The 24121-nt window shown below is 38.2% G+C and overlaps 1 protein-coding gene across 1 annotated transcript; it reads right to left on the reverse strand.

Moving 5' to 3' along the window:
* Positions 1-787: 787 nt before the first annotated feature.
* On the reverse strand, positions 788-24121 carry LOC135426405 (transcription factor GATA-6-like). Its single transcript, XM_064679470.1, has 5 exons — positions 23997-24121; positions 23778-23942; positions 23485-23719; positions 5766-5890; positions 788-1224 (listed from the first exon to the last, which is right to left on the reverse strand). The coding sequence occupies exons 1-5, from the start codon at positions 24078-24080 to the stop codon at positions 1039-1041; spliced, it is 795 nt and encodes a 264-aa protein (XP_064535540.1). The 5' UTR covers positions 24081-24121; the 3' UTR covers positions 788-1038.

Raw genomic sequence — 24121 nt, forward strand, 5'->3', positions numbered from 1 at the left:
GCTTTTTAAAAATCATTATGGATGAAAACATATAAATAGATTGCCAAATATTTTCATTATATATTATGTGTACTATACATTTATTACTTATAAAAATGCTGTCCTACGACTTTCAAGATTTAAAATCGATATAAACGGTACAAATACTCAGATTATCAATAGGCTTGATTTTATTCAAACGTTATTCAAAAGATCAACATTTATTAATTTTATTTTGGTTAGCACAACAGATCGGTTATGTTTGAATTTTACAACCTACTGTCAATTTAATTGAATTCATGCGGCAAAAAGTTGATTTACAAACCGCAAAACGAATTTTTTTTTCTGTTTAAAGTAAGGGGTTAAATTCATTCTATTTAAAAGAGGTAAGGTGTAAGTCGTACAATGAGTATAATTTTTTCCAACAGCTGAATAAGTCCTGCAACGATAATCTAGGCTAAGCCTTTAACACTTATCAAAATTTGACCAAGAGATACCCTGACCTCCTAATAATATAGAATTGAACTGATTAAAAAATAGTCATTATTCTTCGTGTGAAATCTCCTCCTTAAAAAGGGAAGCCTTTTTTAAGTTTTTATTGACGACTTATAGGCTATAATGAAAAATTCTGTGAATAATGAATTTTAAAAAAATTGAGAAAATACTGCAAATGATTTATGTATTCGAAAGCCTATTTAGGGTATCCCATAGTCAATCTAAAAAAAGTGCATTGGGTTACTGATATAAATGTTGTTTTATAATGTCAAGCTACTTAGAAGTCATTAAATGTTAAAAATACTGAATCATGTATAAGTATAAATATCTCTTTAATTGCTTACATTTTTACTATATGTATAAAAAGAATTAAGTAATTCTGTCCGTGCTTAAAATAAAACTTTTCACACCATAATATTACAACTTTGAACCCCTTTTTTTGCAATTTGGTATTAGTTTCTAAGAATACAAATTAGTGTGAGCATATATAACGATAATAGTTTTTAATGATTTCATGAGCTCATTTATAAATTGTGTGCGCTTGATGGCTTGATTACTTGAATTTTATTTGGCGTTATATGTTAACTTTGAATTATTTTCACTGGAAACAAGGTTAAGAGGTACAGATAGTTCTTCGCCTGCATGGGTTTCATTAAACTCAAGCAAAGATTGTGATTTTGTTCGTTTTAATATAACATTTTTGAGTGTTTCTGCCGTTCCTACTGTCTCAGATATTTCCGATTTGTATTTCTGAAAATAAATAAAATTAAAATTAGTATAAGTTAAATGAAAGGAAAAACACTTTTGTTTCATTATTTGTTATTTTTTTTTTTTAAACATGTAAATAAGCTAACACGATTACCCACCAACAGAGCAGGGCTCTAAGCAAGCACGCATTAGTGGCGTGTTCCGTTTATTTTATCCGATATACGATACCATGCACGACGTAAATTATCAGGGACTTTAGGACAAAGTGCTAGCTTACATTATAAGAAATTATGTTCTTTAGAGATAGTTAAATTTTGGACAATAACCCATTCCGAACCTACGAGCTCCTAAACTTCTTAAGTGGCGCCTAACGGTAAAAGCATATAACGTCACCACCTACGGCGACAACTAAAAAATGTATACAACTAAAGCAGCATTAATCAACTCCTCCGAGCCAGTGGAAGAACAAAAACAAACATATGCTGTTTACAGGAATTAAATAAGAGCATAGAAGTAGACCGCTCAATGATATTCTCTCATTTAACATAGCAAACAAAGCTATTACAAAGCTAATTTCCCAATCTTTGTGTAGTAAAAATAAATAAAAATCTAAATATACATATGCGTGAAGTAGACTAAAAGATTTACTCGAAGAGTTAAAAAAAAAAACCAGCAGTAGGGACTACATACATTATCAGTGCGAATTGTTGGAAATCGGACAAAAAGACTTAAATATGACAGAGTTTCCAGGCCAATTGCACACAATAATAGAAACCGCATTTAAGAATACGCTTGCCGCTTAGACAACCATTTTTGAGGCAGAAATACAACAACTCAAACAACGTTTAGGCAGTATCCGTGTCGAACCTCGAGAAGTAGAAATATACAGGGACGGTAGCTCAAAAAACGATTCCATGCAGTGAAATCTTAGATATTTTAAAATCTTTGGCAGAATTTGAGGGAAAACATGAGACATAGGTCTCATGAATAAAAGTGGCGTACACCGCTTAAAAAAGTTAAGAAAAATACGACGGTTATTTGAAACATAATATAATGGGTACATATATACATATACATATAAACATTTGCGTCCAGCTGACATAGTACTAGTGTCATTCGGCACGCATTAAATTTCAAAGCTATAATACATTTTCAACAGAACAAGAAATGTCGACGCTCCAGCAAGGAAATCTGACACTTTTGCAATACTATGACGAAGTAGAGAAAATATTTACTCTACTAACGAACAAAACAATCATGATTTACGACAACACCATAGCTGTCACAGTCATCTCACTAGAAACGTTAAGCAATGTATGCTTAATATAAATTATTATTATGCTGAGACTGTAGAAAGTTTTAAGGAAACGGTGACAATAGACCAAAGATAGAAGATCTATAAAAGATAATGGTAGTGCCCACAATAAAAATTTCCAAGTAGGAAATAATTGCAGGGGCTCTATTAAATAAGAGCCTGGGAAATAAACATACACCTTTGTACAATGAAGAAACAGTGGATGCGGACCACATAAAGTGGCTCATAAGGATAATGTGAGATAGCTAAAAAAAAATTTTCTTTTCTAACGGACACCTCAGGGTCTGAACTAAGCTACTTTTTGTCACAATGACATCGACTTAACTAACTGACTACTAGAACATGGACAACAACCTGGTTATATTTGGAGACACGACAATTTGGGAAATTTTTTCAATATTTAGAGCACTCGACTAACTTAACAATGTAGGCGGAAATAACTAGCGGAATAGCGAACTTTAAGAATAATTTTCCTCAATCGTAAATAAGACAGATACTGGACTCGAGCATACGACATATGAAACCACTCCTAACAAAAATAAATAACCATCATTGGCACGCCAGAAGCATCAATCTATTAGGCACCGTTTTACAGAGACTTCGGACTTTGATTACTTTTAAAGAACACAAATGACAACAGAAGTTCATTGAATTTGAAAATAGATGAGTAAACATCAACACAAAAATACTAGAACAGTTATATAAACTAACAGAAGCAGTAAATATTCTAATAAAATAAGCCAAGTTAATACAGATAAACACCAAACATTGCTTTAAAGAAATAGGATATAGATTTAGAAACATGAAACTCTAATTCTATCTGATACACTCACAAAGATTGGAAATAATAACCCAACCATATTAGACTCCACTGATTTACAAAACATAATCAATGAGAGTTCTACGAGCATAACCATCTGACTTGATGAATGTAAGCCAAATGAAGGTTTTATTAAAAACCAAAACCTGAACCCATTAAAAATGTGTTAAAGGCGTATATTGTATTTGTGCAAATGTATGTAACGGGAAGAAGGAAGTATCTCCGACCCCATAAAGTATATATATTCTTGATCAGCATCAACAGCCGAGTCGATCTAGCCATGTCGGTCTGTCTGTCTGTCCATCCGTCCGTCTGTCCGTCTGTCGGTATACATATATCAACGCAAGGATCTCAGGACCTATAAGAGCTAGAAACTTGAAATTAGCTGTAGGTCGTCCTAGTCCATGCGCAGATCTAGTTTGTTTCCGATATTCGATATCTTCCCTCGTTTCCAAGTAATCGATAAAAATCGATATCGAAATCCTGTTTTCTGAGCAATTTTGGTAAATAATAAGAGCTAGAGTCACCAAACTTGACATGTAGCTTCTTGAATAGTATAGATATATCAAGTATCTTTCATTTTATAGCTACCACTACCTCCCAGCTACTACCTCATAGCTATAAATCAAGTAAAAACGCCAATTTATGCCTCCCAGAAATAAAAGCCACAATTTAAATGCAGTTGACTTTTTGGTAAGCACAGAAATGATTAAAGAAAACGTGTTTTCACTTTTCTCCTATCAGCGGCAAAAACAAAAAGAATTTTGGTATACATGTACACACACACATTCATGCGTGTCTTCTTTGAATTCTAACAGCATTGCAATTGCGATTGTATTGTTTTCTGTGCTGTTATTTTAATTCGTTTTTTTCTCATGAAAACTCAATTATTGGCTTGGCTGTTGAGTAGAGGCGGCGGTAAGTAGTGCGGTCAGATGCGTGTTCGAACCCCATCGAGGAGACTAATTTTATTTTTTTCGCTGGTGTGGCTGTTAAGTAGATGCGGCAGCAAGTAATGCGGTCAGTTGCGAGTTCGAACTCTGGCAAGGAAACTTTGTTTTTTCAAATTTATCTTTATTATTACTAAAGCAAACGAGCGCGTAGTGCGAGTTGCATTTGGGGTTGGAATAAGGGGGTTCAGGGTATCCCCTAGTCGGGAGCTCCCGACTAGAATCCCTTACATGTTATATATTAATAGCGGGCATTCCCCGACGCGTAAACGAGTTGCGTATGAAAATAAGTTTGAAGACAATTGGACAAAACTTAAAACTTTGCCCTTATAATCTTTCTTCAAGGTTGCATTTATCCAAGCGATGCGGATTTTGCGAAAAATGTCAAACGCGTCTTAAATTATGTTCACAAAGATCTCTGAAGATTATTTTATTATTTTTGACAAACCGCAATTTTATTTCATTTAGGAATTTTGTAGGGCTTCGATAATACATTTGACACCAACCAGATTAAACTTAAAATTTCGCCCAAAATATCTTTGAAGCGCATTTTTTGTCTAGGATGCTTGGATTCTGCGAAAAATGTGAAACACGTCTCAAATAATTTCTCATCTGACAGCAAGTCAAGAGATATAAAAATATATTGAAAAGATATGTTATCTCTTTAGATAAAACTGTTTGTCCTGACTGACTGACTCACAGATTGACAGATTGGTGATCAACGCACAGCCCAAGCTGAAATTTTCACTATAGTTACCTTATGTGATGAAGGTGCACTTTAAGACGGGGTTTTGGAAAATTTCCCCCGCATTTCTGGGAAAATCGCGAAAAACGTTTGTATGAAACTTTTTTGTTTACCATCCGATCGGCTTCAAACTCATTTTCAGAGAACTTTGTTCAAATTCATTTGAGGGGTGCTTCATACTTTTTGGAAAATCCATCCCTCCTGGTGGAAATGGGAGCCAAAGGTTTGGTGAGGACTTTTCGTGTTCAAATTTATTTCCAAAGGTTTATGCGAAGAATCATTTGAGACGTGTTTCACACTTTTCGCAGAATCTAACCTTCCTCGGTGGTTTCTTTACTTTGGCAAGGTGATAGCAGGTGCACAAAAGAATTTTGACATTTGCTCCATTTAGTTTGTGTTGAACTGCTATATTTATTGCTACGCGTCTTTTAATATTCAATACTGATACGAAGTGCTGATAAAAACAATTTTGGTTAGTAAATTTGTTTAGCTATGGGTAAAACAAATGAAATAATTGAATTTGTTTAAAATGATTTGGTGAAGCATAACTCTGGTGTTTCCGTAGAAAATATCAGTAAATTATAAAACAACCCCGCCAAACAGTATATTATCAAATAAATATAAAAAAAATTAGGATACAAGCGGCTATGCTTTTTTTATGAGTTGTTCTTGTCATTATTACAAAAACTTTAAATAATTTAAATGCCTCTATCAGCCTGTTAAATGGATAATAATATAAACTCCATTACTTACCTTAAATACTAAATTTGAAAATGTGGGTGTCTCCTCTGCCAAGGACATATCCGATTTCTTGCATTCGATGGGGCTATTATCCCTTTCATATTCTGCTACAGTAGTGCCGGGTATTTGCCTATTTCCTGTTCATCATTATTAAAATAAAAAATGTGTTTAGTACAAAATTTGATTAAATTGAACTACAATTTTAATGGGTATTATTCTAAGGAAAGAGTGTTGCAACCGATAGTGACATAAACACACACACGTAAAAGCCGCAATTTACAACGTGGAAACAATGAAATTTTAATTTTATTATGTTTTGTGTATATATCTCTTATATGAGTTAAGAACAGCGAATACAAATAGAAAGTACTAAAGCACTCAGCCCAAAGATCACGGCCAAGGTACATAACCAATAATCGACACGTACGCCAAGTCAGAGCATTCGCCACCGTGCTTTACAGCCTGGACACCCGACACTAACCAATTGGCTGGGAGCGTCAAAGCGGCAAAGGCAATAGCAGCGGCAGCGGCGACAAACCTACCGCAATAAGACGGTAGTAGTTTATTTTTTTTAAAATTTTTAACTATTGTTTTATTTATGTTACTTTAATAAAACCTAGGCAGAAAACCGTAAAATGTATAGTGCACCCAACTTTATTACAAAAAATTTAATGTTTCATACTACATATACAATTTCTTAGCAAACACGCATTTATTGGATTATCTTTCGCTATTGATTCTGGCGCCTGGCAGATAATTTCCCGGAGTTTATTGATAAACTGTTCGTTTTTTGTTGGCGCACTATTGGCTATTATTCCAGCGCTTGTTGCCCAACTTCTCAACATTTATTGGACATATATTTATTAACATTTCGGCCTGGGCCTTTGAAATTTGAATATTGCTGTGGACAGTTCCCAAAATGTACTTAAAAGTATCCGTTCTTTCCTTTTCGAATAAAAGAGGCGGAAGACACGGTATTCGCATGAGAAACGCTTGGCTGAAATCATTCGAATCTGCCAGCGACATATCGGGCAAAAGCTGATCCCATAAACTCTAAATTGCGCAAACATGGTCCTTACCGTTTGCTGGACCTTCTGGATTCTCTTGAGACCAATAAGGGGCAGTATTTTGGATATTTAGACCCAAGGACTCCAGAAAGGACATGAAAAGCCTCCCAGTTTTCTGATCAACCTCAGTTTTGCCAGGCGCTTGCCATTCTATCGTCTGTCTCACCATCGCACTAAGACCATACTCACTCGCATAGGTCTGCAAGACGAACTTATCCAAAAATTCGGAGCGGGTAAGGTACTCAAACCGTCGGCTAGCACCCATCAGAGATCCTGCAAGCGCAGTGTCTCTTTAGTATTATTTGGTTGTTACGCAAACAACAGCCTTCATGTTACTCCCCGAGTGGCTCCAAATTTCTATACAGTTTTGGTCGACTTTTCGTAGAAATCTACTTCCCATTTCTGTTCGACGCCAACAAAGTTTGGGTGATCTTTTTCACTTATGACAAATTTTTATTTTGAATATAGAATATAGTAAAGATATCTTAATGATGACATTCTTTTATAAAATTAACAATATATTATATCTATATAAATATATATAATTCGTTCAAAATATTTTTTCGATCAACAATTTTTTTTTTATCTAAATTACAATTTATTATTTCTATAAGACTTACATAATTCGTTCAAAACTATTAATACCAATAGTATATGAGTTTCATTTAAAACAAAATTTATGGGGCACATTATGCCTTCGAGTCGACTTGACTAATGACTTACGAATAACGCATGTTATGCTTGCCCCTCTACATCGGTCCATCGAACCCCAAAGCTGGGTGCCGGCCAAATTGCAAACGCTGCATTTTTGCGCGAGCGACATTCTTACGGTTGCCACTTAGAACTTGGCCGATCCTATTTGAAGTCCACATATACATATGCACAACATACACTATACTTGCACATACACTTATATAGTCAAATAAAGCATATATCATATGTCTACGGCACTCATATCCAACTCCTTTTTCAAAAGCCTTAGCAACTAAGCGAACCAACCGAAAATTGTAACAACAAACCTTAGAAGCCCAAACATAAAATTCTTGGTGACGATAACAATTCTGGCGTGAGACCAACCATACAACATAGAACCATTAGACATAAACATCCGGCACAATCGATATTCCCACCAAATGCGCAAATTGCCAACGCAGCTCAAATCATAAAGAGAATAAACAATGAGAGCATTGTCCAAAGAGAGAGCGTTCATGATCTTTAAAGCTCATAGACGAGGTTTGCTAAGCGTTGACAACAGTTTACAGTTTGAGTTTTACTGACGCATCCGAACCGTCAATTCGAATATTCTATTCGTGTAAATTCCGTTTAGCCGCGCATTGTTTTAAAAATAAAGTAATATTTTTTTAAAGCAACGCATACCGATTTATCTAATTGGCGCTGTCGGATACGCTAGTGAAATATAAGACCATTAAAGGACAATTGTATTCCCAGGCCTTAAATGCAAATTTAAGCCGTCGAAACAATTGTGCACGAAAAGCAAATTTGTTCGAATTTGTATCCGCAAAAGGACAATCGCGAAACTTGCCGCGAGTGCCTACTGACCGTTCATGGATCAAAGTAAAACAAAAAAAACAATACCAAGACAAACTACCAAACAACAATAAACAATCACACAAAAAAAATCTATTATAATACTAATTAAAAATCGGTCTTGGCGCCCAACGGCATCAAATAAATTAGCCCACACCGAAAGTTGTTCTTAATAACTTTTCCAAAGAAAAGAACATCGCGAAACGTATTTTGCCGCGAGTTTCATTCTCAAAAAAAGTGATAAAAATCATTAGCAAAGAATACAAAACAACATAAAAAAAATAAATATAAAACACCAGCAATAGCTGAGCGAGTGAACAGACAAACACCAATAAAAAAAATTAAAATCCCAGCAATAGCTGAGCGACTGAAAAGACAAACAGCAATATAAAATAAAAACTCCAGCAATAGCTGAGCGAGTTAATCAACATCAATACTAAACTGCTACGCAACTGCATCGGCTACCAGATTTTGAGGGCCCAGCTATTTTAAACAAACATGTCAGTGTGGTGCTTATTTTTCTTTCACAATTCAAAGCGATAAAAAGAAAAAAAAAGATTTTTCAAAAAAATTATCACAAAGCTGTCTAACATAAGATTGGCATATCAAAAGAAAATATAGAAATATTAAAATTCAAATAAAATAAATACTTATTTTATTACTTGTAATTAAAACATTCTGCTTCATCGCTAGGCTTTTTAGGTAAATATCGAATTTTCCAAAAAAAAAAAGCAACAATATTTTTGCTTCAAAGTGATCTGGATTTCACGGTCTAAGCGATTGCGGAGCGTACGAAGGTCAGGCGATAGCAGCGAAGACGAGCTTATTCCTTCCTATTTAGAATACAGATCAGTAAACGAAATGAACAGTGAAAAGGTAGCACAGCTAGAAGCGCAAATGCAACCCCGCAAATAAAAGTTTACCAAGAAATAAAAATAGTGCCAGGGCTCAGATGCGACGAACCCTTAGATATCATAAAGAAAACAGGAAAACTATGTCTCATCGAGACAGGCCGGCTGCGCCGCCTTGTGTTTGAGCCATATGATGGCAGCTCAAAACACTATCAGGCCGTGGGCACAATCCGCCATAATGTAAGGGGTTCAGCGGATGCAGTGCTTGCTTCAATTAATACAGTGTTGAACTTTAAGGCGATCATTGCTAGATTTTATTTTACGTTTGCCGACAAAACGCCAGTGCACGTGATCCTACAACAACTAAGCACGCTTAGGCAAGGTGACCTTCCATTGTTAAAATACTACGATGAAGTCGAGAAAAAACTTACATTACTAACGAAAAAGACCTTAATGACACATTGCGGCGCCGCATCGGCTGTCCTAAACGGAAAATTCAGGAATGATGCTCTCCATACTTTTGTCTCGGAATTAAGAAAGTCCTTGAGATGGTCCGATTTCCCACCACAACCTCAAGACCTACCAACTGCTTTGGCTCTAGCTCAAGAAGCTGAGTCAAGCAACGAAAGAGGCATCTTTGCAGCCAACTTCGCAAAGAAGCAACGAAAGAGGCATCTTTGCAGCCAACTTCGCAAAGCACCTTGTAGAAAAACTCCAAAAGTCTAGTGGCCAAAAGAATCAAAACTGGCGTCAGAACGCTCAGCAGGAGAATGATGGTGACTCTCAGAAAAAAAACTTTCGATGGCATAATTGGCCTTGATCTGCTAAAACAGATTAACGCTCAAATTGATTTGACTAACAACATTATAAAGTATGACCGGGGGACAGAAAAAATTGAGTTCACAACATGCAAACAAGTGAACCATTTCCAAATTAGTGACGCGGATGTTCCCGCCGCAGTCAGACCCACTTTCAATCAAATGATTGACCGAATGGCTAAAGCCTTTGCAGACATTAATGAGTCCCTACCATACAACATAAACACTATCGCCACAATCCGAACGGACGGCGGTATATTCCAAATTATACCCATACCCAATGGGTGTGTCTGAATTGTTCAATGCAGAAGTTAAACAACTACTGGCGAACAGCATAATTAGACCCTCAAAGTCACCCTATAACAACCCAATATAAATCGTCGATAAAGAAGGTGTCGACGAATCAGGCCACAAGAAGAAACGTCTGGTTATTGATTTTCGTCAGTTAAATGAAAAGACAATCGACGATAAATACCCTATCCCGGCAATTTCGACCATATTGTCAAACATAGGTGAGGCCCAGTATTTCATAACACTGGACGTCACCAAAAAGAGTTGGCGGAAAGGGACAGAGAAAAGACTGCATTCTCTGTAAACAATGGGAAGTACGAATTTTGCAGGCTTCCATTTGGGCTGAAAAACGCCCCTAGCAATTTCCAGAGGGCAATAGATGACGTCCTCAGGGACCAAATCGGGAAAACTTGTTACGTCTATGTAGATGACGTAATAATTTTCTCCCCTAACAAGGAAGACCACATCAAGCACATCGAATAGGTCTTGAAAAGCCTTAGGGACGCAGGCATGAGGGTTTCCAAAGAATATTTGGAATTTACCGTATGCAGAGGCGGAATCCACCAATTGGCCGACAAAATTCTGGCCATAAAAGATTTCCAACCACCAAAAACACTGTTTGGAATTAGATCATTTCTAGGGTTAGCAAGTTATTATTATATTATTATATTCGCCAGCATCGCAAGACCCCTAACGGAGATTTTGAAAGGCGAAAATGGAAAAATTAGCGCCAACCACTCGAGAAAGGTAAAACTCGAATTAACCTCAGGCCAGTTAGATGCCTTCAACAGGCAAAAAGAGTTGCTAGCCTCCGAGGATGTGATGTTATCGCATCCCTATTTCAAAAAGCCATTTGACCTAACGGCAGACGCGTCAGGTCAAGGGCTCGGAGCAGTGCTGTCCCAGGGCGGTCGCCCTATAACAATGAGCTCGCGCACACTGCGAGACAATGAGATAAACTTCGCCACAAATGAGCGAGAACTTCTCGCCATTGTGTGGGCATTGAAAAATTTCAGAAATTACTTTTCTGGAGTTAAAAATCTGAATATCTATACAGATCACCAGCCGTTGACATTTGCCGTATCGGATAAAAATCCGAACGCTAAGATAAAACGCTGGAAAGCCTTTGTCGACGAACATAACGCAAACATCATTTATAAACCAGGCAAAGAAAACCTCGTGAAAGACCTCTCCCCAAAATATTAATGCCTTGGAGGATTCAGCAGAATCCGATGCTGCTACAATCCACAGTGAAGAGTCCCTAACTTACACAATTGAAAAAACAGATAGGCCAGTCAACTGCTTCCGAAACCAGATCATACTGGAAGAAAGCCCTATCCCTCAGCGCAAGACTTATATCTTGTTCAAGACTAAAACTAGACATGTCGTACAGTTTTCCGATCGGAGCACACTGATGCAAACTCTGCAAGAAGTTGTAAACGCCGAGGTAACTAACGCAATATATTGCGAGCTTCCCATTTTGGCCTTTATTCAGCATAGACTGGTCGAAGAATTTCCCCCGACAACGTTCCGACATTCAACAAATTTTGTAATAGAAATCTCAGACACAACAGAACAGAGAGAAATTGCTATAGCTGAGCAAAATCGCGTCCATCGCGCAGCTCAAGAAAATGCCCAGCAAATACTCAGGGACTATTTTTTTCCAAAAATTGGCCGTTTAAGAAATATAAAATAGAACAGAAATAGCCGCAAACTGCCGAGTGTGCGCTACGAGCAAACATAATCGGCACCCGATCAGACAAGAGATAGGGAAGACTCCGATACCATCATATGCCGGAGAAATATTACACGTGGACGTTTACTCCACAGATAAAAAATATTTTTTAACCTGCATTGACAAATGTTCTAAATTTGCAGTTGTTCATATTCGTTCACGCGCAATCGTCGACATAAAGGCTCCACTTTTACAATTGTTAAACTTCGTCCCTAAAACAAAAAAGATTTACTGGGACAACGAAAAGTCCCTAAAGTCAGAGACCATTAGATCAATGTTGTCAAACAACTTTGACATTGTGATCGCAAACGCACCGCCCCTACACAGAACATCCAACGGGCAGGTGAAACGTTTTCACGGCACCTTGGGAGATATAAGTCGCTGTCTGAAAAATTCAAACTACGTCGAAGATACTGTCGACAATACCCTTCATGCAACAATAAAGTTCAATAGGTCTATCCATTCGGTCACAAATGCGATTATATCTAAATTGGTGACTTCGATTTTCGGTGAAACATCCGATGTAGTAAAAGTATAAATGTCTAATGTCTACCAAAAAGGTAAAACAGCCTCACAATTCGCAAACGAAATTGATATTTTACGAAAACTATTAGAATCTTCGTATATCGATGAAGAACTAAAGGCAGAACGTGCTGATACGATCAGTACCAAAGAAGCCATTTCAGTCATGATCAAAAATTGTGAGCATGGGAACGTAAAAACAATACTTGAAGCAGGCACATTCAAAACGATGGTTGAAGCCATCACAAAATATATCCATTGCAGTACAGAAATGACTGATGAGGGGACACGGCAACCGAGGTAATAACTATCGTGGTAATTACCGAGGCAGAGGCAACTCTCGTGGTTATAATAACAATTATAACAATAATAACGAAAAAAAATAAAATAATAGAGGACGTGGAAACTATAGAGGTAACAACCGCCAAAATGGAGGTTACAATAATAGTGTAGTGAGTAAGTTAACGAGCGTCACTTCCAAGTAGACTCCGAACTACGCTCCCACGCTCATATATCGTTTCGTATGTCGCCCGCTTATGGCGTATTTTGCTGAGTAAGCTACTAACAATTTGCAGGAGGAGCCGCTTGCCAGTAATTTTCCACTGGACATTCTTAGCTTAATTTTTTTGTCTTAGTTCTTTAAGTTTTCAGTTTTGTATGAATATTGTAAGAGCTCACTGCTTAATAAAATACTTGCTCCGACAATTGTCGTCAACATATAAATATTATTTACTGAGTTACTAAGCCACAAGGCCAGTAATAGGAATGCTAATTCCCATCCTAATCCTCGTCTTCGGCTGAAGACATACATCCCGGAGAGAATAGTCATAGTCGCCGCTGGACTGGAGTGACACCGGCAAAGTTCGCCGCGGGATAATCAACACTAAATAACTGGCGCCCAACGGATTTTAACATAAGAATCCAAACACTCTAAAAGAGAAACATGTTAGTGAGCGCTTAGCGTTTTTGACTTCAATATTCAAAAAGATAAAATAGAAGAAATGCAAGTGAATTGTAAAGCTAACTCTAAACACTGTGTGCTAATTATTACGGGTTAATTGATTTGCTTTGAATGATCACTGGGCAATTTCGTGGTATTAATAGTGCTCACATTTCTGCCCATGAGTTGGGAATATAGAGAAATTAAACTAGAATTTGACAGGGACGATAGCGAAGAAGCATGCTTTCGTCCTCAGCTGCTAGACAATATAGAAATAGAAATGAACCCCGAACAAATACAGTCGTTAATACAAGGCACAGTCAGTGCCGCTCTCGCTGAATAAGAGCAGCGCTTAAGACAACAGTTTGCGGTGGATCTTAGCGTAATCAAATCCCAAGAAGATGCACTACAGATATCTGCGCCACGTGTCGAACCATATGAAAAAACTACAATTGATCCGAATGTTAAATGTGAAGCGAGACTTGAAATAGTGAAGTCCGTACCAACCTTCGAGGGGGTGCAGAGCGAGTATGTGGCCTAGAGGCAAGCTGCCTTGGACGCATATGAGATTTTCAAAAGCTACAAGGGTAGTAAAGCCCATTATGAAGCCGTAACTATTCTTGTGCGGAGCAGCTAGATCGATCCTAACATCCCACAATACCGTACTTTACATCGACGCGATCATTGCAAGATTAGACTGTACGTACGCAGACAAGACGTCTCTACGCGTACTTAGACAGCAACTAGAAATGGTCAGGCAAGGTAACTTAGGCTTGATGGAGTATAATGACGAGGTTAAGAAGAAGCTCACCCTCGTTACTAACAAAATTGTCATGACACATGATGAGCAAGCTGCCACGATCCTAAATTCTGAGGTTAGAAGTGATGCTCTACTCGCGTTCATGTCAGGTCTTAAGAGACCGCTAAAGGCCAGCTCAGCCCAAAGATTTGTCGTCAGCATTAGCTTTGGCCCGTGAGGCTGAGAATAGCATCGAAAGGAGCATGTTTGCTGCTTCTTATGGCAAGGCAATTGAAGATAGGGGACACCTTAATGAAAATAACAAACAGAGAAATCGCCAACCGGCGAACCCAAACAGAGGCCAGGAAAATATCCCACATTACGTAGGGAAACAACCTCAGTATAAGACACAACAAGGGAATAACTCAAATTCCAAAGACCAAGAGGGCCAGCCAAATCAGCCCCAACCCATGGAGGTCGACCCCTCAATTCCCATTTCCGACAGTCAATTAACTGGGCCAAAACCCAAAACTCTTCAAATGTTGGCGAAGCACAACCAGCAGTACACAGCCGCAGCTGAAGCCGCAGTCACGGAAATCGAAAACGATATCGATTTAAATGACGGAAACGACATGATGAATTTTTAAGGGAGCGCTCCCAACTGCCGTTTATCGAACGACAGTTGGCTAGCAGAAAACTAAAAATCCTGATAGATACCGGGGCGGCTAAAAATTACGTAAAGGAGTTGAAACGTAACACTTGTCGACACGCCATTTACTGTGAATTCCATACATGGGTCCAGTGAAATAAAGAAAATATGTTCAATGAAAATTCTTGGACAAATCGCGCCGTTTTTTATTTTAGACACACTTAATATATTCGATGCCATCGTAGGCTGGTGCCAGTTTTTCAAAGATAGTGTCGAATACCTTGTTTATCGTGGCCAGGGGTGGAGCCAAAACTGATCCCGAGAAGGTCAAAGCGATACAAGAATACGTCGAGCCGACAAACCTATATGCGCTCAGATCATTCCTGGGCCTAGCTAGCTACCATAGAGTCTTCTTAAAAGATTTCGCTTCGATAGCTAGGCTACTAGCCAACATGCTTAATGGCGAAAATGGGTCTATTAGCAAACACATGTCGAGGAAGATTCCGATATAATTCGACGACACGCAACGTGATGCGTTCGAACGCCTAAGCAACATTTTGGCATCGGAAGATGTCATACTTATGTACCCTGATTTTAAAAAAACCTTCGATTTGACCACTGACGCTTCGGCAAGTGGCATTGGAGCTATGCTATCTCAAGATGGGACATTAAAACAATGTCAAACTCATTACGCTACCAACGAAAGGAGCTCTTAGCTATTGTTTGGGCTCTTGGTAAACTGCAGAATTACCTGTATGGTTCCAGAGAAATCATCGTCTACACTGACTACTAACCACTTACTTTTACAGAACACTATCGCAAAGATCAAGAGGTGGAAAGCGTTTATAGAAGAACACAATGTAAAGATTTTCTATAAGCCAGGGAAGGACAATCACGTGGCAGAAGCCTTATCGTGTCAAAATATCAATGCTCTGCCAGATGAGCCCCAATCTGATGTAGCCACCATCCATAGTGAGTAGTCACTACCGATCAACCCATAAATGGTTTCAGAAACCAAATGGTCCTAGAAGAGGCACGATATGCGCTACACCAAAAGATCATTATGTTTGGCAGCAAAATGCGCCACATAGTGAATTTTTCTGACAAGAACCATCTAATTGAAACATTAAAAAATGCTGTAAATCCAGACGTGGTTAACGCAATTCATTGTGACCTCCCCACGTTAGCTGCAGCGCAACATAAGTTAATAACACTGTTTCCATCGACGAAGATTCGACACTGCAAAAGCATTGTAGCGGACATCACCAACAAAGACGAACAGGTAGAGATAGTCAGCATTGAGCACAATCGAGCGCACAGGGCAGCACAGGAAAATGTAAAAGAAGTCAGGCTGGACTATTATTTTCCGAAAATTACCAAAATAGCCAACAAAATAGTGCTGAACTGTAGAGTGTGCACGAAGGGAAAATACGACAGGCACCCAAAATAAACAAGAGCTTGGTGAAACACCTATTCCATCTCACACCGGTAAGAGGCTCCATATCGATATATTTTCCGCAAACAATAAACTGTTCCTAACTTGCATTGACAAGTTCTCAAAATTTACCATTGTGCAGCCGGGCGATCTCGGATATAATCACCCCTTTACTAAAAATAGTGAACATTTTCCCAAACACGAAAACAATCTACTGCGATAACGAGGCGTCATTCAATTCTGAGACAATCACCTCGTTACTAAAAGAGTCAATTCAACATTTTGGTCAACGCGCCCCCGCTCCATAGCTGCACATTAATACAGATTGCCAGATGCCTCAAGATCGATAAGAAGATTAGCGATACAACGCAAACAATTCTCAGAGCTACTGGTCCAAAAAAACAACCATAGACAGTTAGAAGTCCGCCAAATAACCAGCCAATAAAGTGAATTCTCACAGGTTCATCGGGATAATTTTTATCCTGCTAACTGCCACGCAAGCTCGGATCACCAACTTTTCCAACGCAAACTAGATTCCCATTCTCGACGGAAACGATTTTGTATGGGAACAATTTTGGGAATAATATTTTTAACATAGTAGATGACACCAAAAAAAATATCCGAATTTTTCCCCCAACCGCATATGCGAAAATTGTTAGAAATATATATAGAACATATTGAAACTTGAAATTTTTTAGGCACAGCATCAAAAATTGTGGCTGGAACACCAGACGCTGCAGACTTTGAGAGAATAAAAACGACAGAAACTCAGTTAATAGACTCAAACAATACACAAGTGCTCATTAATACAGAAACGCAGAAACAGATTAATAAACTCACAGACACAGTAAACAGAATAATCCAATCAAAAAAGGGCGAAATCTTAGGCACCCCACATTTATTTGAAACCATTATGACTCGAAATAGGATGCTCATTACAGAAATTCAAAATTTAATACTTAAATTCACGCTTGCAAAATCAAATATTATAAACCCCACCTTTTCGATATAAATGATTTGAAGTCAATTTTCGCTGATCAGCCCACAGACGTCCCCATAGTTAATTTGATGGAAGTATCTAACATCAAAATATTGCAATCTGATTATGAAATACACATATTAATTGTACACTCTAAAGTTAAGCAAGTATGTAAGAAATAATTCTACCGGTATCCCATAACCACACTATGTAGACACCGAACAACCCTCGCACGCTCGAACGACAAAGTTATAGAGCAACCCACGCTCTTATAACGATTCGTATGTCGCAAAGCAGGCCGCGCCCGCTTATGGCGTATTTTGCTGAGTAAGCTATTACGAATTTGTTGGAGGAGCTGCTTGCCAGTACTTTTCCACTGGACATTCTTAGCTTAAGTTTTATGTCTTAGTTCTTTAAGTTTTCAGTTTTTTATGAATATTGTAAGAGCTCACTGCTCAATAAAATACTTGCTCCGGCAATTGTCGTCAACATATAAATATTATATACTGAGTTACTGAGCCATAAGGCCAGTAATATGAATTCTAATTCCCATCCTAATCCTCGTCTTTGGCAGGAGACAGATTACATCCCGGAGAGAATAGCCGGATAATCAACACTAAATAACTTGTATATGCCTTAAAAGAACACCCTGTATCCAAATATAAAGAATGCGGTACTTTGTTGCATACAATAACAATTATACGTTAAACAAGCCCAGGGCCACTTTATGTATTGGCTCTGTATATCCCACGCTCCGTCTGAGCGCATTTCATGAGCAACATATATAAGGTAACACATAAGAATTGCACTTCATATTTACGTCATAAGAACACACTTTTGTTTAGAAGAACGCAAGAATGTTGCAGTGCCTGCATGATTTCAGTGCCCGGCCACTGCGGCCAGCATCGGTAACCCCACACAATCGAAATTGTCACCACCGAACATAACCGCGCTCACAGAGCCGCCCAGGAAAATACTTCGCGATTATTATTTTCCACAAATGACGAAGTTGGCCAACGAAATAGTAACAAATTGCAAAAGATGCACTAAAGCAAACTACGATAAGGCGCCCCAAAAAAACAAATACTTGGTGAGACACCAATTCCATCATACACTGGAGAAATACTCCACATTGATATCTTTTCAACTGACAAAAAAATATTTCTTAGTTGCATTGACAAGTTCTCAAAATTCGCACAATAATGGATGTAAAACCGCCCATCATTCAGCTGTTGAATTTATCCCCACAGACTAAGACAATTTATTGCGATAGCGAAGCTTCTTTTAATTCAGAAACTATCCGTGCGCTGTTAACAAACGGGTACGAAGTTGTGAACGACTTTGTGAACCCGCCACCACTACAGTTGCTCAAATAGCCAAGTCGAACGTTTTCACGGCACACTCGCAGACATAGCCAGAGCATTTAGCCTAAAAAAAATTTCTGACGATACAGTCGAATTGAAGGGCAACAATCGCGTACAACCGATCCATACATTAGAAATAAAATTGCAAAGGCCCAGCACGATAGCATTGAAAGATCCAAACCGAATAGACAAACCAGGGTATTTGAGGTAGGCGAAAAAGTTTTCGTAAAATATAACAGAAGATTAGGAAATAAGTTAACACCGCTTTGCACAGAAGAAACAATTCAAGCAGACCTGGGAGCGTCTGTTCTTATTAGAGGGAGGGTGGTCCATAAGGACAACCTCAAATGATTGTTGCTCTCAAGTAAAAATCACCACGAGGCAAATTTAAATGATGCGAACAATAGGCAGGTAGTCATTAATACACCAACACAGACACAAATTAATAAACATACCGACACGGTAAACGAAATAATTAAAGCTAAAAAAAAAAGAATTGGTTGACACAATTACTCTAGCTAAAGCGGGTATAATAGATCACAATATTTTTGATCACGATGATTTGAAATCAATTATAAATGAACATCCTGTCGAAGTTCCCATAGTTAGCCTAACCGGAGCATCTAAAATCAAGGTCCTCCAGACCGAGAACATTGTCCGTATATTAATAGCTTATCCTAGGGTCAAGCTCATCTGCAAGAAAATCACCAGCTTCCCGGTGGCACACCAAAAGGTCACACTACAGCTACAAGATGATACCATAGCCGAATGCGACGATGACATTCTAGCGGTCAATGTGTGCGTAACGACGACCTACGAAGCCGTCTGTAAATTGGCAGCGCAAGACACTTGCGCTCGAGCACAGCACGCCGCCAACACAGCCCTGTGCCGCACGCACAGCCCTGTGCCCCACGGCATTATCATTATCAACGAAAGTGCTGCCAAGGTCAGCACAGACGATGATTACTACAAACGGGACACATCTCGTCACCTTCCTTTCTTCGGCCACAATCAACGGCACAAAATATGTTAATCAGCGCGAGATGTTTACTAGATCGCCAGGCGTGGCAGGGTCGCCTCTACTCAGCATCATCAGCTACGATCCAGTGCTAAGCGTCATCCAAAATTTCGAGGACGAATTGAAGGCCGCCCGGTCACATAAGATTTGGACTACAGTAGGCATAATCCTGTGTCGTTGGCATTGGCTTTATCATCGTTTGGCAAAAACAAAGTCCATTTATTGCGACAACGAAGCATCGTTCAATTCTGAAACGATCACTTCACTATTCAAAAACAAATTTAAAATAGATATCGGTATGAAACGCTACTAGTGAGGAGCAGAATGTTAATCACAGAAATACAAAATCTCATGCTCACTATAACGTTCGCCAAGTCAATATCCTAAAGTAACAGTTATTTGTAAAAAGGTCATAATCATTCCTGTGGCACAAAACAACACCGTACTGCAAATACATGAAAACATAGTGGCAGAATGCGACGATGGAATCATGGCTGTTACGGAATGCGCTACAACGAGCTATGCGACATTCTGCAAACTGGCACTGCATGATACCTGCGCCCGCGGAATACACTCGGGCAGCATAGCTGTATGGTACACGCAGCCCAGTTACCTGGAACCAATGACCATAGTGGATGAGGAAAAAATCATCATCAACGAGCAATTCGCAAGAGTCATCATAGATGACGGGCCCATGATGACCACAAAAGGCGCTCATCTCGTTACATTCGAACGCACAGCCATAATAATAAACTATACTAAATATCTAAATCATAACAAAGCTGAAAGCAAGGCCCCAGGCATCGCGGCATCACACCTGCTAAACATCACGGGACACGATCATGTGTTAAGCCTACCACTACTGCAACGGATGAATAAGCACATCCAACATATCATCCAGGAACTCAAGGATGATGTGACATCCGGCGGATCTCCCAAATTCTGGTTCGCAATTGGAGTTTTTGTCAGTCTTCAATTTTTCAGTTTCATCCTCATATATCAATGGTTGATCCGGAGGAACTCTCAGTCAAGCTACAAAAGGTGATCAGCGAATTAAACATCACCGAGGACGGCAATGATCTTGAGGGGGGAATAGTTAACAAGCAAGTTAACCAGCGATCCTCGCAAGAACTTCTCAAGTAACCCGCGCGCCTGGAATGCTGATGTATCAGATATGCCTTGCAATATTCTTAGCTTTAGCGGTTGCAATAGGCAACACCTGTTTATGTCGCACGCGCTTTGCTTACATAATAATTATGCTGAGTCGGTTCGCCGGCCACGAACTTATAGCATGTGCCAGTACTTTTACATTTTATGTATTTAGCTTTAGATTCATATTCATTTCTTTGGTTATATCAGTTTTGTATTTAGCTTATAAGCACTTCTATTTTGATTAAATGCACTACTCCGGCAACAGCCGCATATAATTATATTGTTTATATTGCTAAGTCACAAGGCTGGCGATAGGAAAGCTTTAACAAGCAACCTCAACATAATCATCAATAAGATTGGTGACTACCTTTCTGGACCTAAGCTGCAACCGGCAAAGGATTCTGGACTGGATATACAAACTTTTTTATTGGCTTAGAAAAAAGACTGTTTTAAACTTTTAACGAACTCATCAGAAGCCCATTAAATATGAAGAGCACTAAAGTAATTCTCAACCTTGTAAGAGCTGCTGCTCAGAAAAACATACATTGAAGAATTAACTAATAGTCAACTGCTAACCAAAACTGTAGTGATACTGTTGTAAATTATTTTAAGAATTCGACATCAGCATATGTGTAGCACTCCACGAAACTTCTTTATGGACAGGCAAACATGTTCAACTGTAAAGAAGTGTAGTAATTGCGACGGAAAGTTGAAGGAAATAAAGTCTCGCGTCAATATGTGGGACGGATCGTCCCCGGCCAAGTTTACCAAGGTCCCGCAAACGTAGCTTCGCTCAGGCATTTTAATACCCTCAACCAATTGAAAAGGGCACACCTATTTGTGTAAATGTGTGTAACAAGCAGAAAAAAGCACCACCAGCCCCAAGAAAGTATATAAATTTTTACTCAGCATCAATAACCCTATCGCTGAAACATGAAAGACATGTGATTTTGAGCATAGGTGATCTTAGTGTCCGAGTTTGTTTCACATTTAACTGGTTCCCATATCAAGCAATCAATAAAAATCAAAATCGAATTTCGAATTTCTCGTAGGTATTAAGAGATAGAGGCACTAAATAAGACATGTGGCTTCTTGTAAAGTAAACTCAGATCAAGTATATTTAATTTTGTTAATGTCTTTTTGGAACATACGAATATACAAATGGCGCTATAGAACCATAACATACACTCAAAAAAATGTTTTTTCAAAATCGGTTAAGAAAAAGAATAGAATTGTATTGTAGGCTGTGCTGTGTTCCGTTTTTTCGTAAAAATGTTATTGCTAGTAAGATTAATGGTGGTGCGAACTCAAAACCAGCAAAGATTTTGGATGTAAATTCTCGTATGTGATCTCAACTAATCTCAATTCCACGAATAGAAAAAAACGAACTAAAATAAATAACAACGAACTTAATTACGAATGCATTTCATATAGTGTGGGCCTAGGACCAGAAGAATCAAAGCAACAGCATAATTTGCTCTTCAAGCGGCGAGCGTGTGTGTGCATTCCTATATAAAAGTAGCTTAGCGCGGGGTTAATAGTATTTCTTAGTTTGGGCCCTCCGGACACTCTTACTTGTTTATCTGACGGCTTAAGGTAAGAACATCACTTAAATCCATTTCTGACGTGACTTAAGCAAGCGCATTATAAATCATGCTGATCCTTAGTAAAGCCCCGTCTCACTCAGTCAAAATAAAACTTCTTGATGCAAAACTGAATGCTGGATTTTTTTCGGTCAAGAGCTCATTAATAACAAATAACGGTTGCTCTAAAACCAAATAAAGTTACTCCCTCTGCCGATTTCGAACTCGCAGCCAATTCTAACGAGAGAACTACTTTTCATAGCCTCATACCTTACAGCCATAAAAAAATTGAGTTGATATGAAAAATAACTGCATTTAAATAGCAGCACATAAACAAATCACATTTATAGACAAAAAAAAAAAGACACATAGCATTTATATGGGTGCACATGTATACATAAATTCTTGTGTTTTTTGCTTGCAGCCAAGTGGTTTGCAAAGCGTATTCTTTAATAACTTCTTTGTTACTTAATGTTTCTTAATTGTTTCTTAATGAAATTTACAATTTTCGAACAAGCGCATAAAGAAAACCGCCTTAAATTTATGAGTAGTTCCAATTGATTTATTAATGCGCGTCTTAATTGAATTCTATAAACATCATTGTAATGGCGAATGTATTGTTTTCTGTGCTGTGTATGTGCTACTATTTAAACTCGTTGTTTTTTCATAGAAACTAAATTGTTAGTGTAGCTGTCGAGTAAAGGTGGTGCAGTTGGGGAAACTTTTTTTGATTTTTTGAAAAAAGAGCTCGTAGCGCGAGCTGAATTTGGTGTTGCCGAACCATGCATTTGTCGCTTAACTTCAATGGGTGGTTGCACACAAGAACTTTGTTCGAATGCTCTCATATGTATGGCCTTGCCCAGTCAAGCAACATGAGAAGAAATAAATTGATAAAATGATGTTAAAACCTACTGCGAACAAAATAAATTCTGCTAAGCTATATTTCTGCAACAGTGTTTAATTAATTGTTAACTTTAGATTTTATAAATATTAAAATAGCACACCAAATTAGGTTCTGTGCGGTAAAGTAGGATGCTTACTTTTTTTAGATTTTTCGCACTCTTTTGGACGCCTGCGCCGTGTATGTATAGTATCACGTCTCATAGAATGGGGTCTATTAACGCCATGAAGCTTGAAGTATAACCCACAAGCGTTGCAAACCATTTCTCCTCTTACGCTTCGTCTCCAAATTGTTGTTGTCAGTGTACCACAATTAGAACAAGACATATCCTTTTGAGAAGTAGATAGAGCAGCAGTGCTGCTACATTTTATGCTCTGGAAAATTTGTTATACCTAAATTGGTATATACTTTAGAATAGAAGTATGTAAATACCTTCTTATCTTTTATTCCTTCTGTAATTGCATTGGAAATATTTTCTGAATGAAGACGAGTATCGGTGTCTGTAATATCTGGAGATTCCTTGCAATCAGTTTTAGTAGGAAAACTCTGCTTTCTTCTACATATTTTGATAACATTCGGTTGCGATTCAGGCATATCCTATCCAATAAAACGTAACTTTAATCAAACATTTTTTTTTTTGATTTTTTTTACCTTTAAAAGTGGTATAGGTTCTTCAGGTACTTTTGTCAATGCAATTGTTGACGGCACAGGAAATCCGTAAGTTTGACTCATCATATTCCGTAAAAGCTGTGTTGCGCGACTCTCATCTTTATTTT

Source organism: Drosophila montana, unplaced genomic scaffold (genome assembly GCF_035044405.1).
Source record: "Drosophila montana isolate Dmon_TW-CO22-7 unplaced genomic scaffold, ASM3504440v1 contig_201_1, whole genome shotgun sequence".
NCBI classification, from domain to species: domain Eukaryota; kingdom Metazoa; phylum Arthropoda; class Insecta; order Diptera; family Drosophilidae; genus Drosophila; species Drosophila montana.

Coding starts and splice junctions, on each gene's coding strand:
- LOC135426405 (XM_064679470.1), bottom strand. CDS start 24,080: ATGATGAGTCAAACTTACGGATTTCCTGTGCCGTCAACAATTGCATTG. Junction 23,943..23,996: donor AACCTATACCACTTTTAAAG/GTAAAAAAAATC, acceptor TTTATTGGATAG/GATATGCCTGAATCGCAACC. Junction 1,225..5,765: donor TTTCAAATTTAGTATTTAAG/GTAAGTAATGGA, acceptor ATTTATTTTCAG/AAATACAAATCGGAAATATC.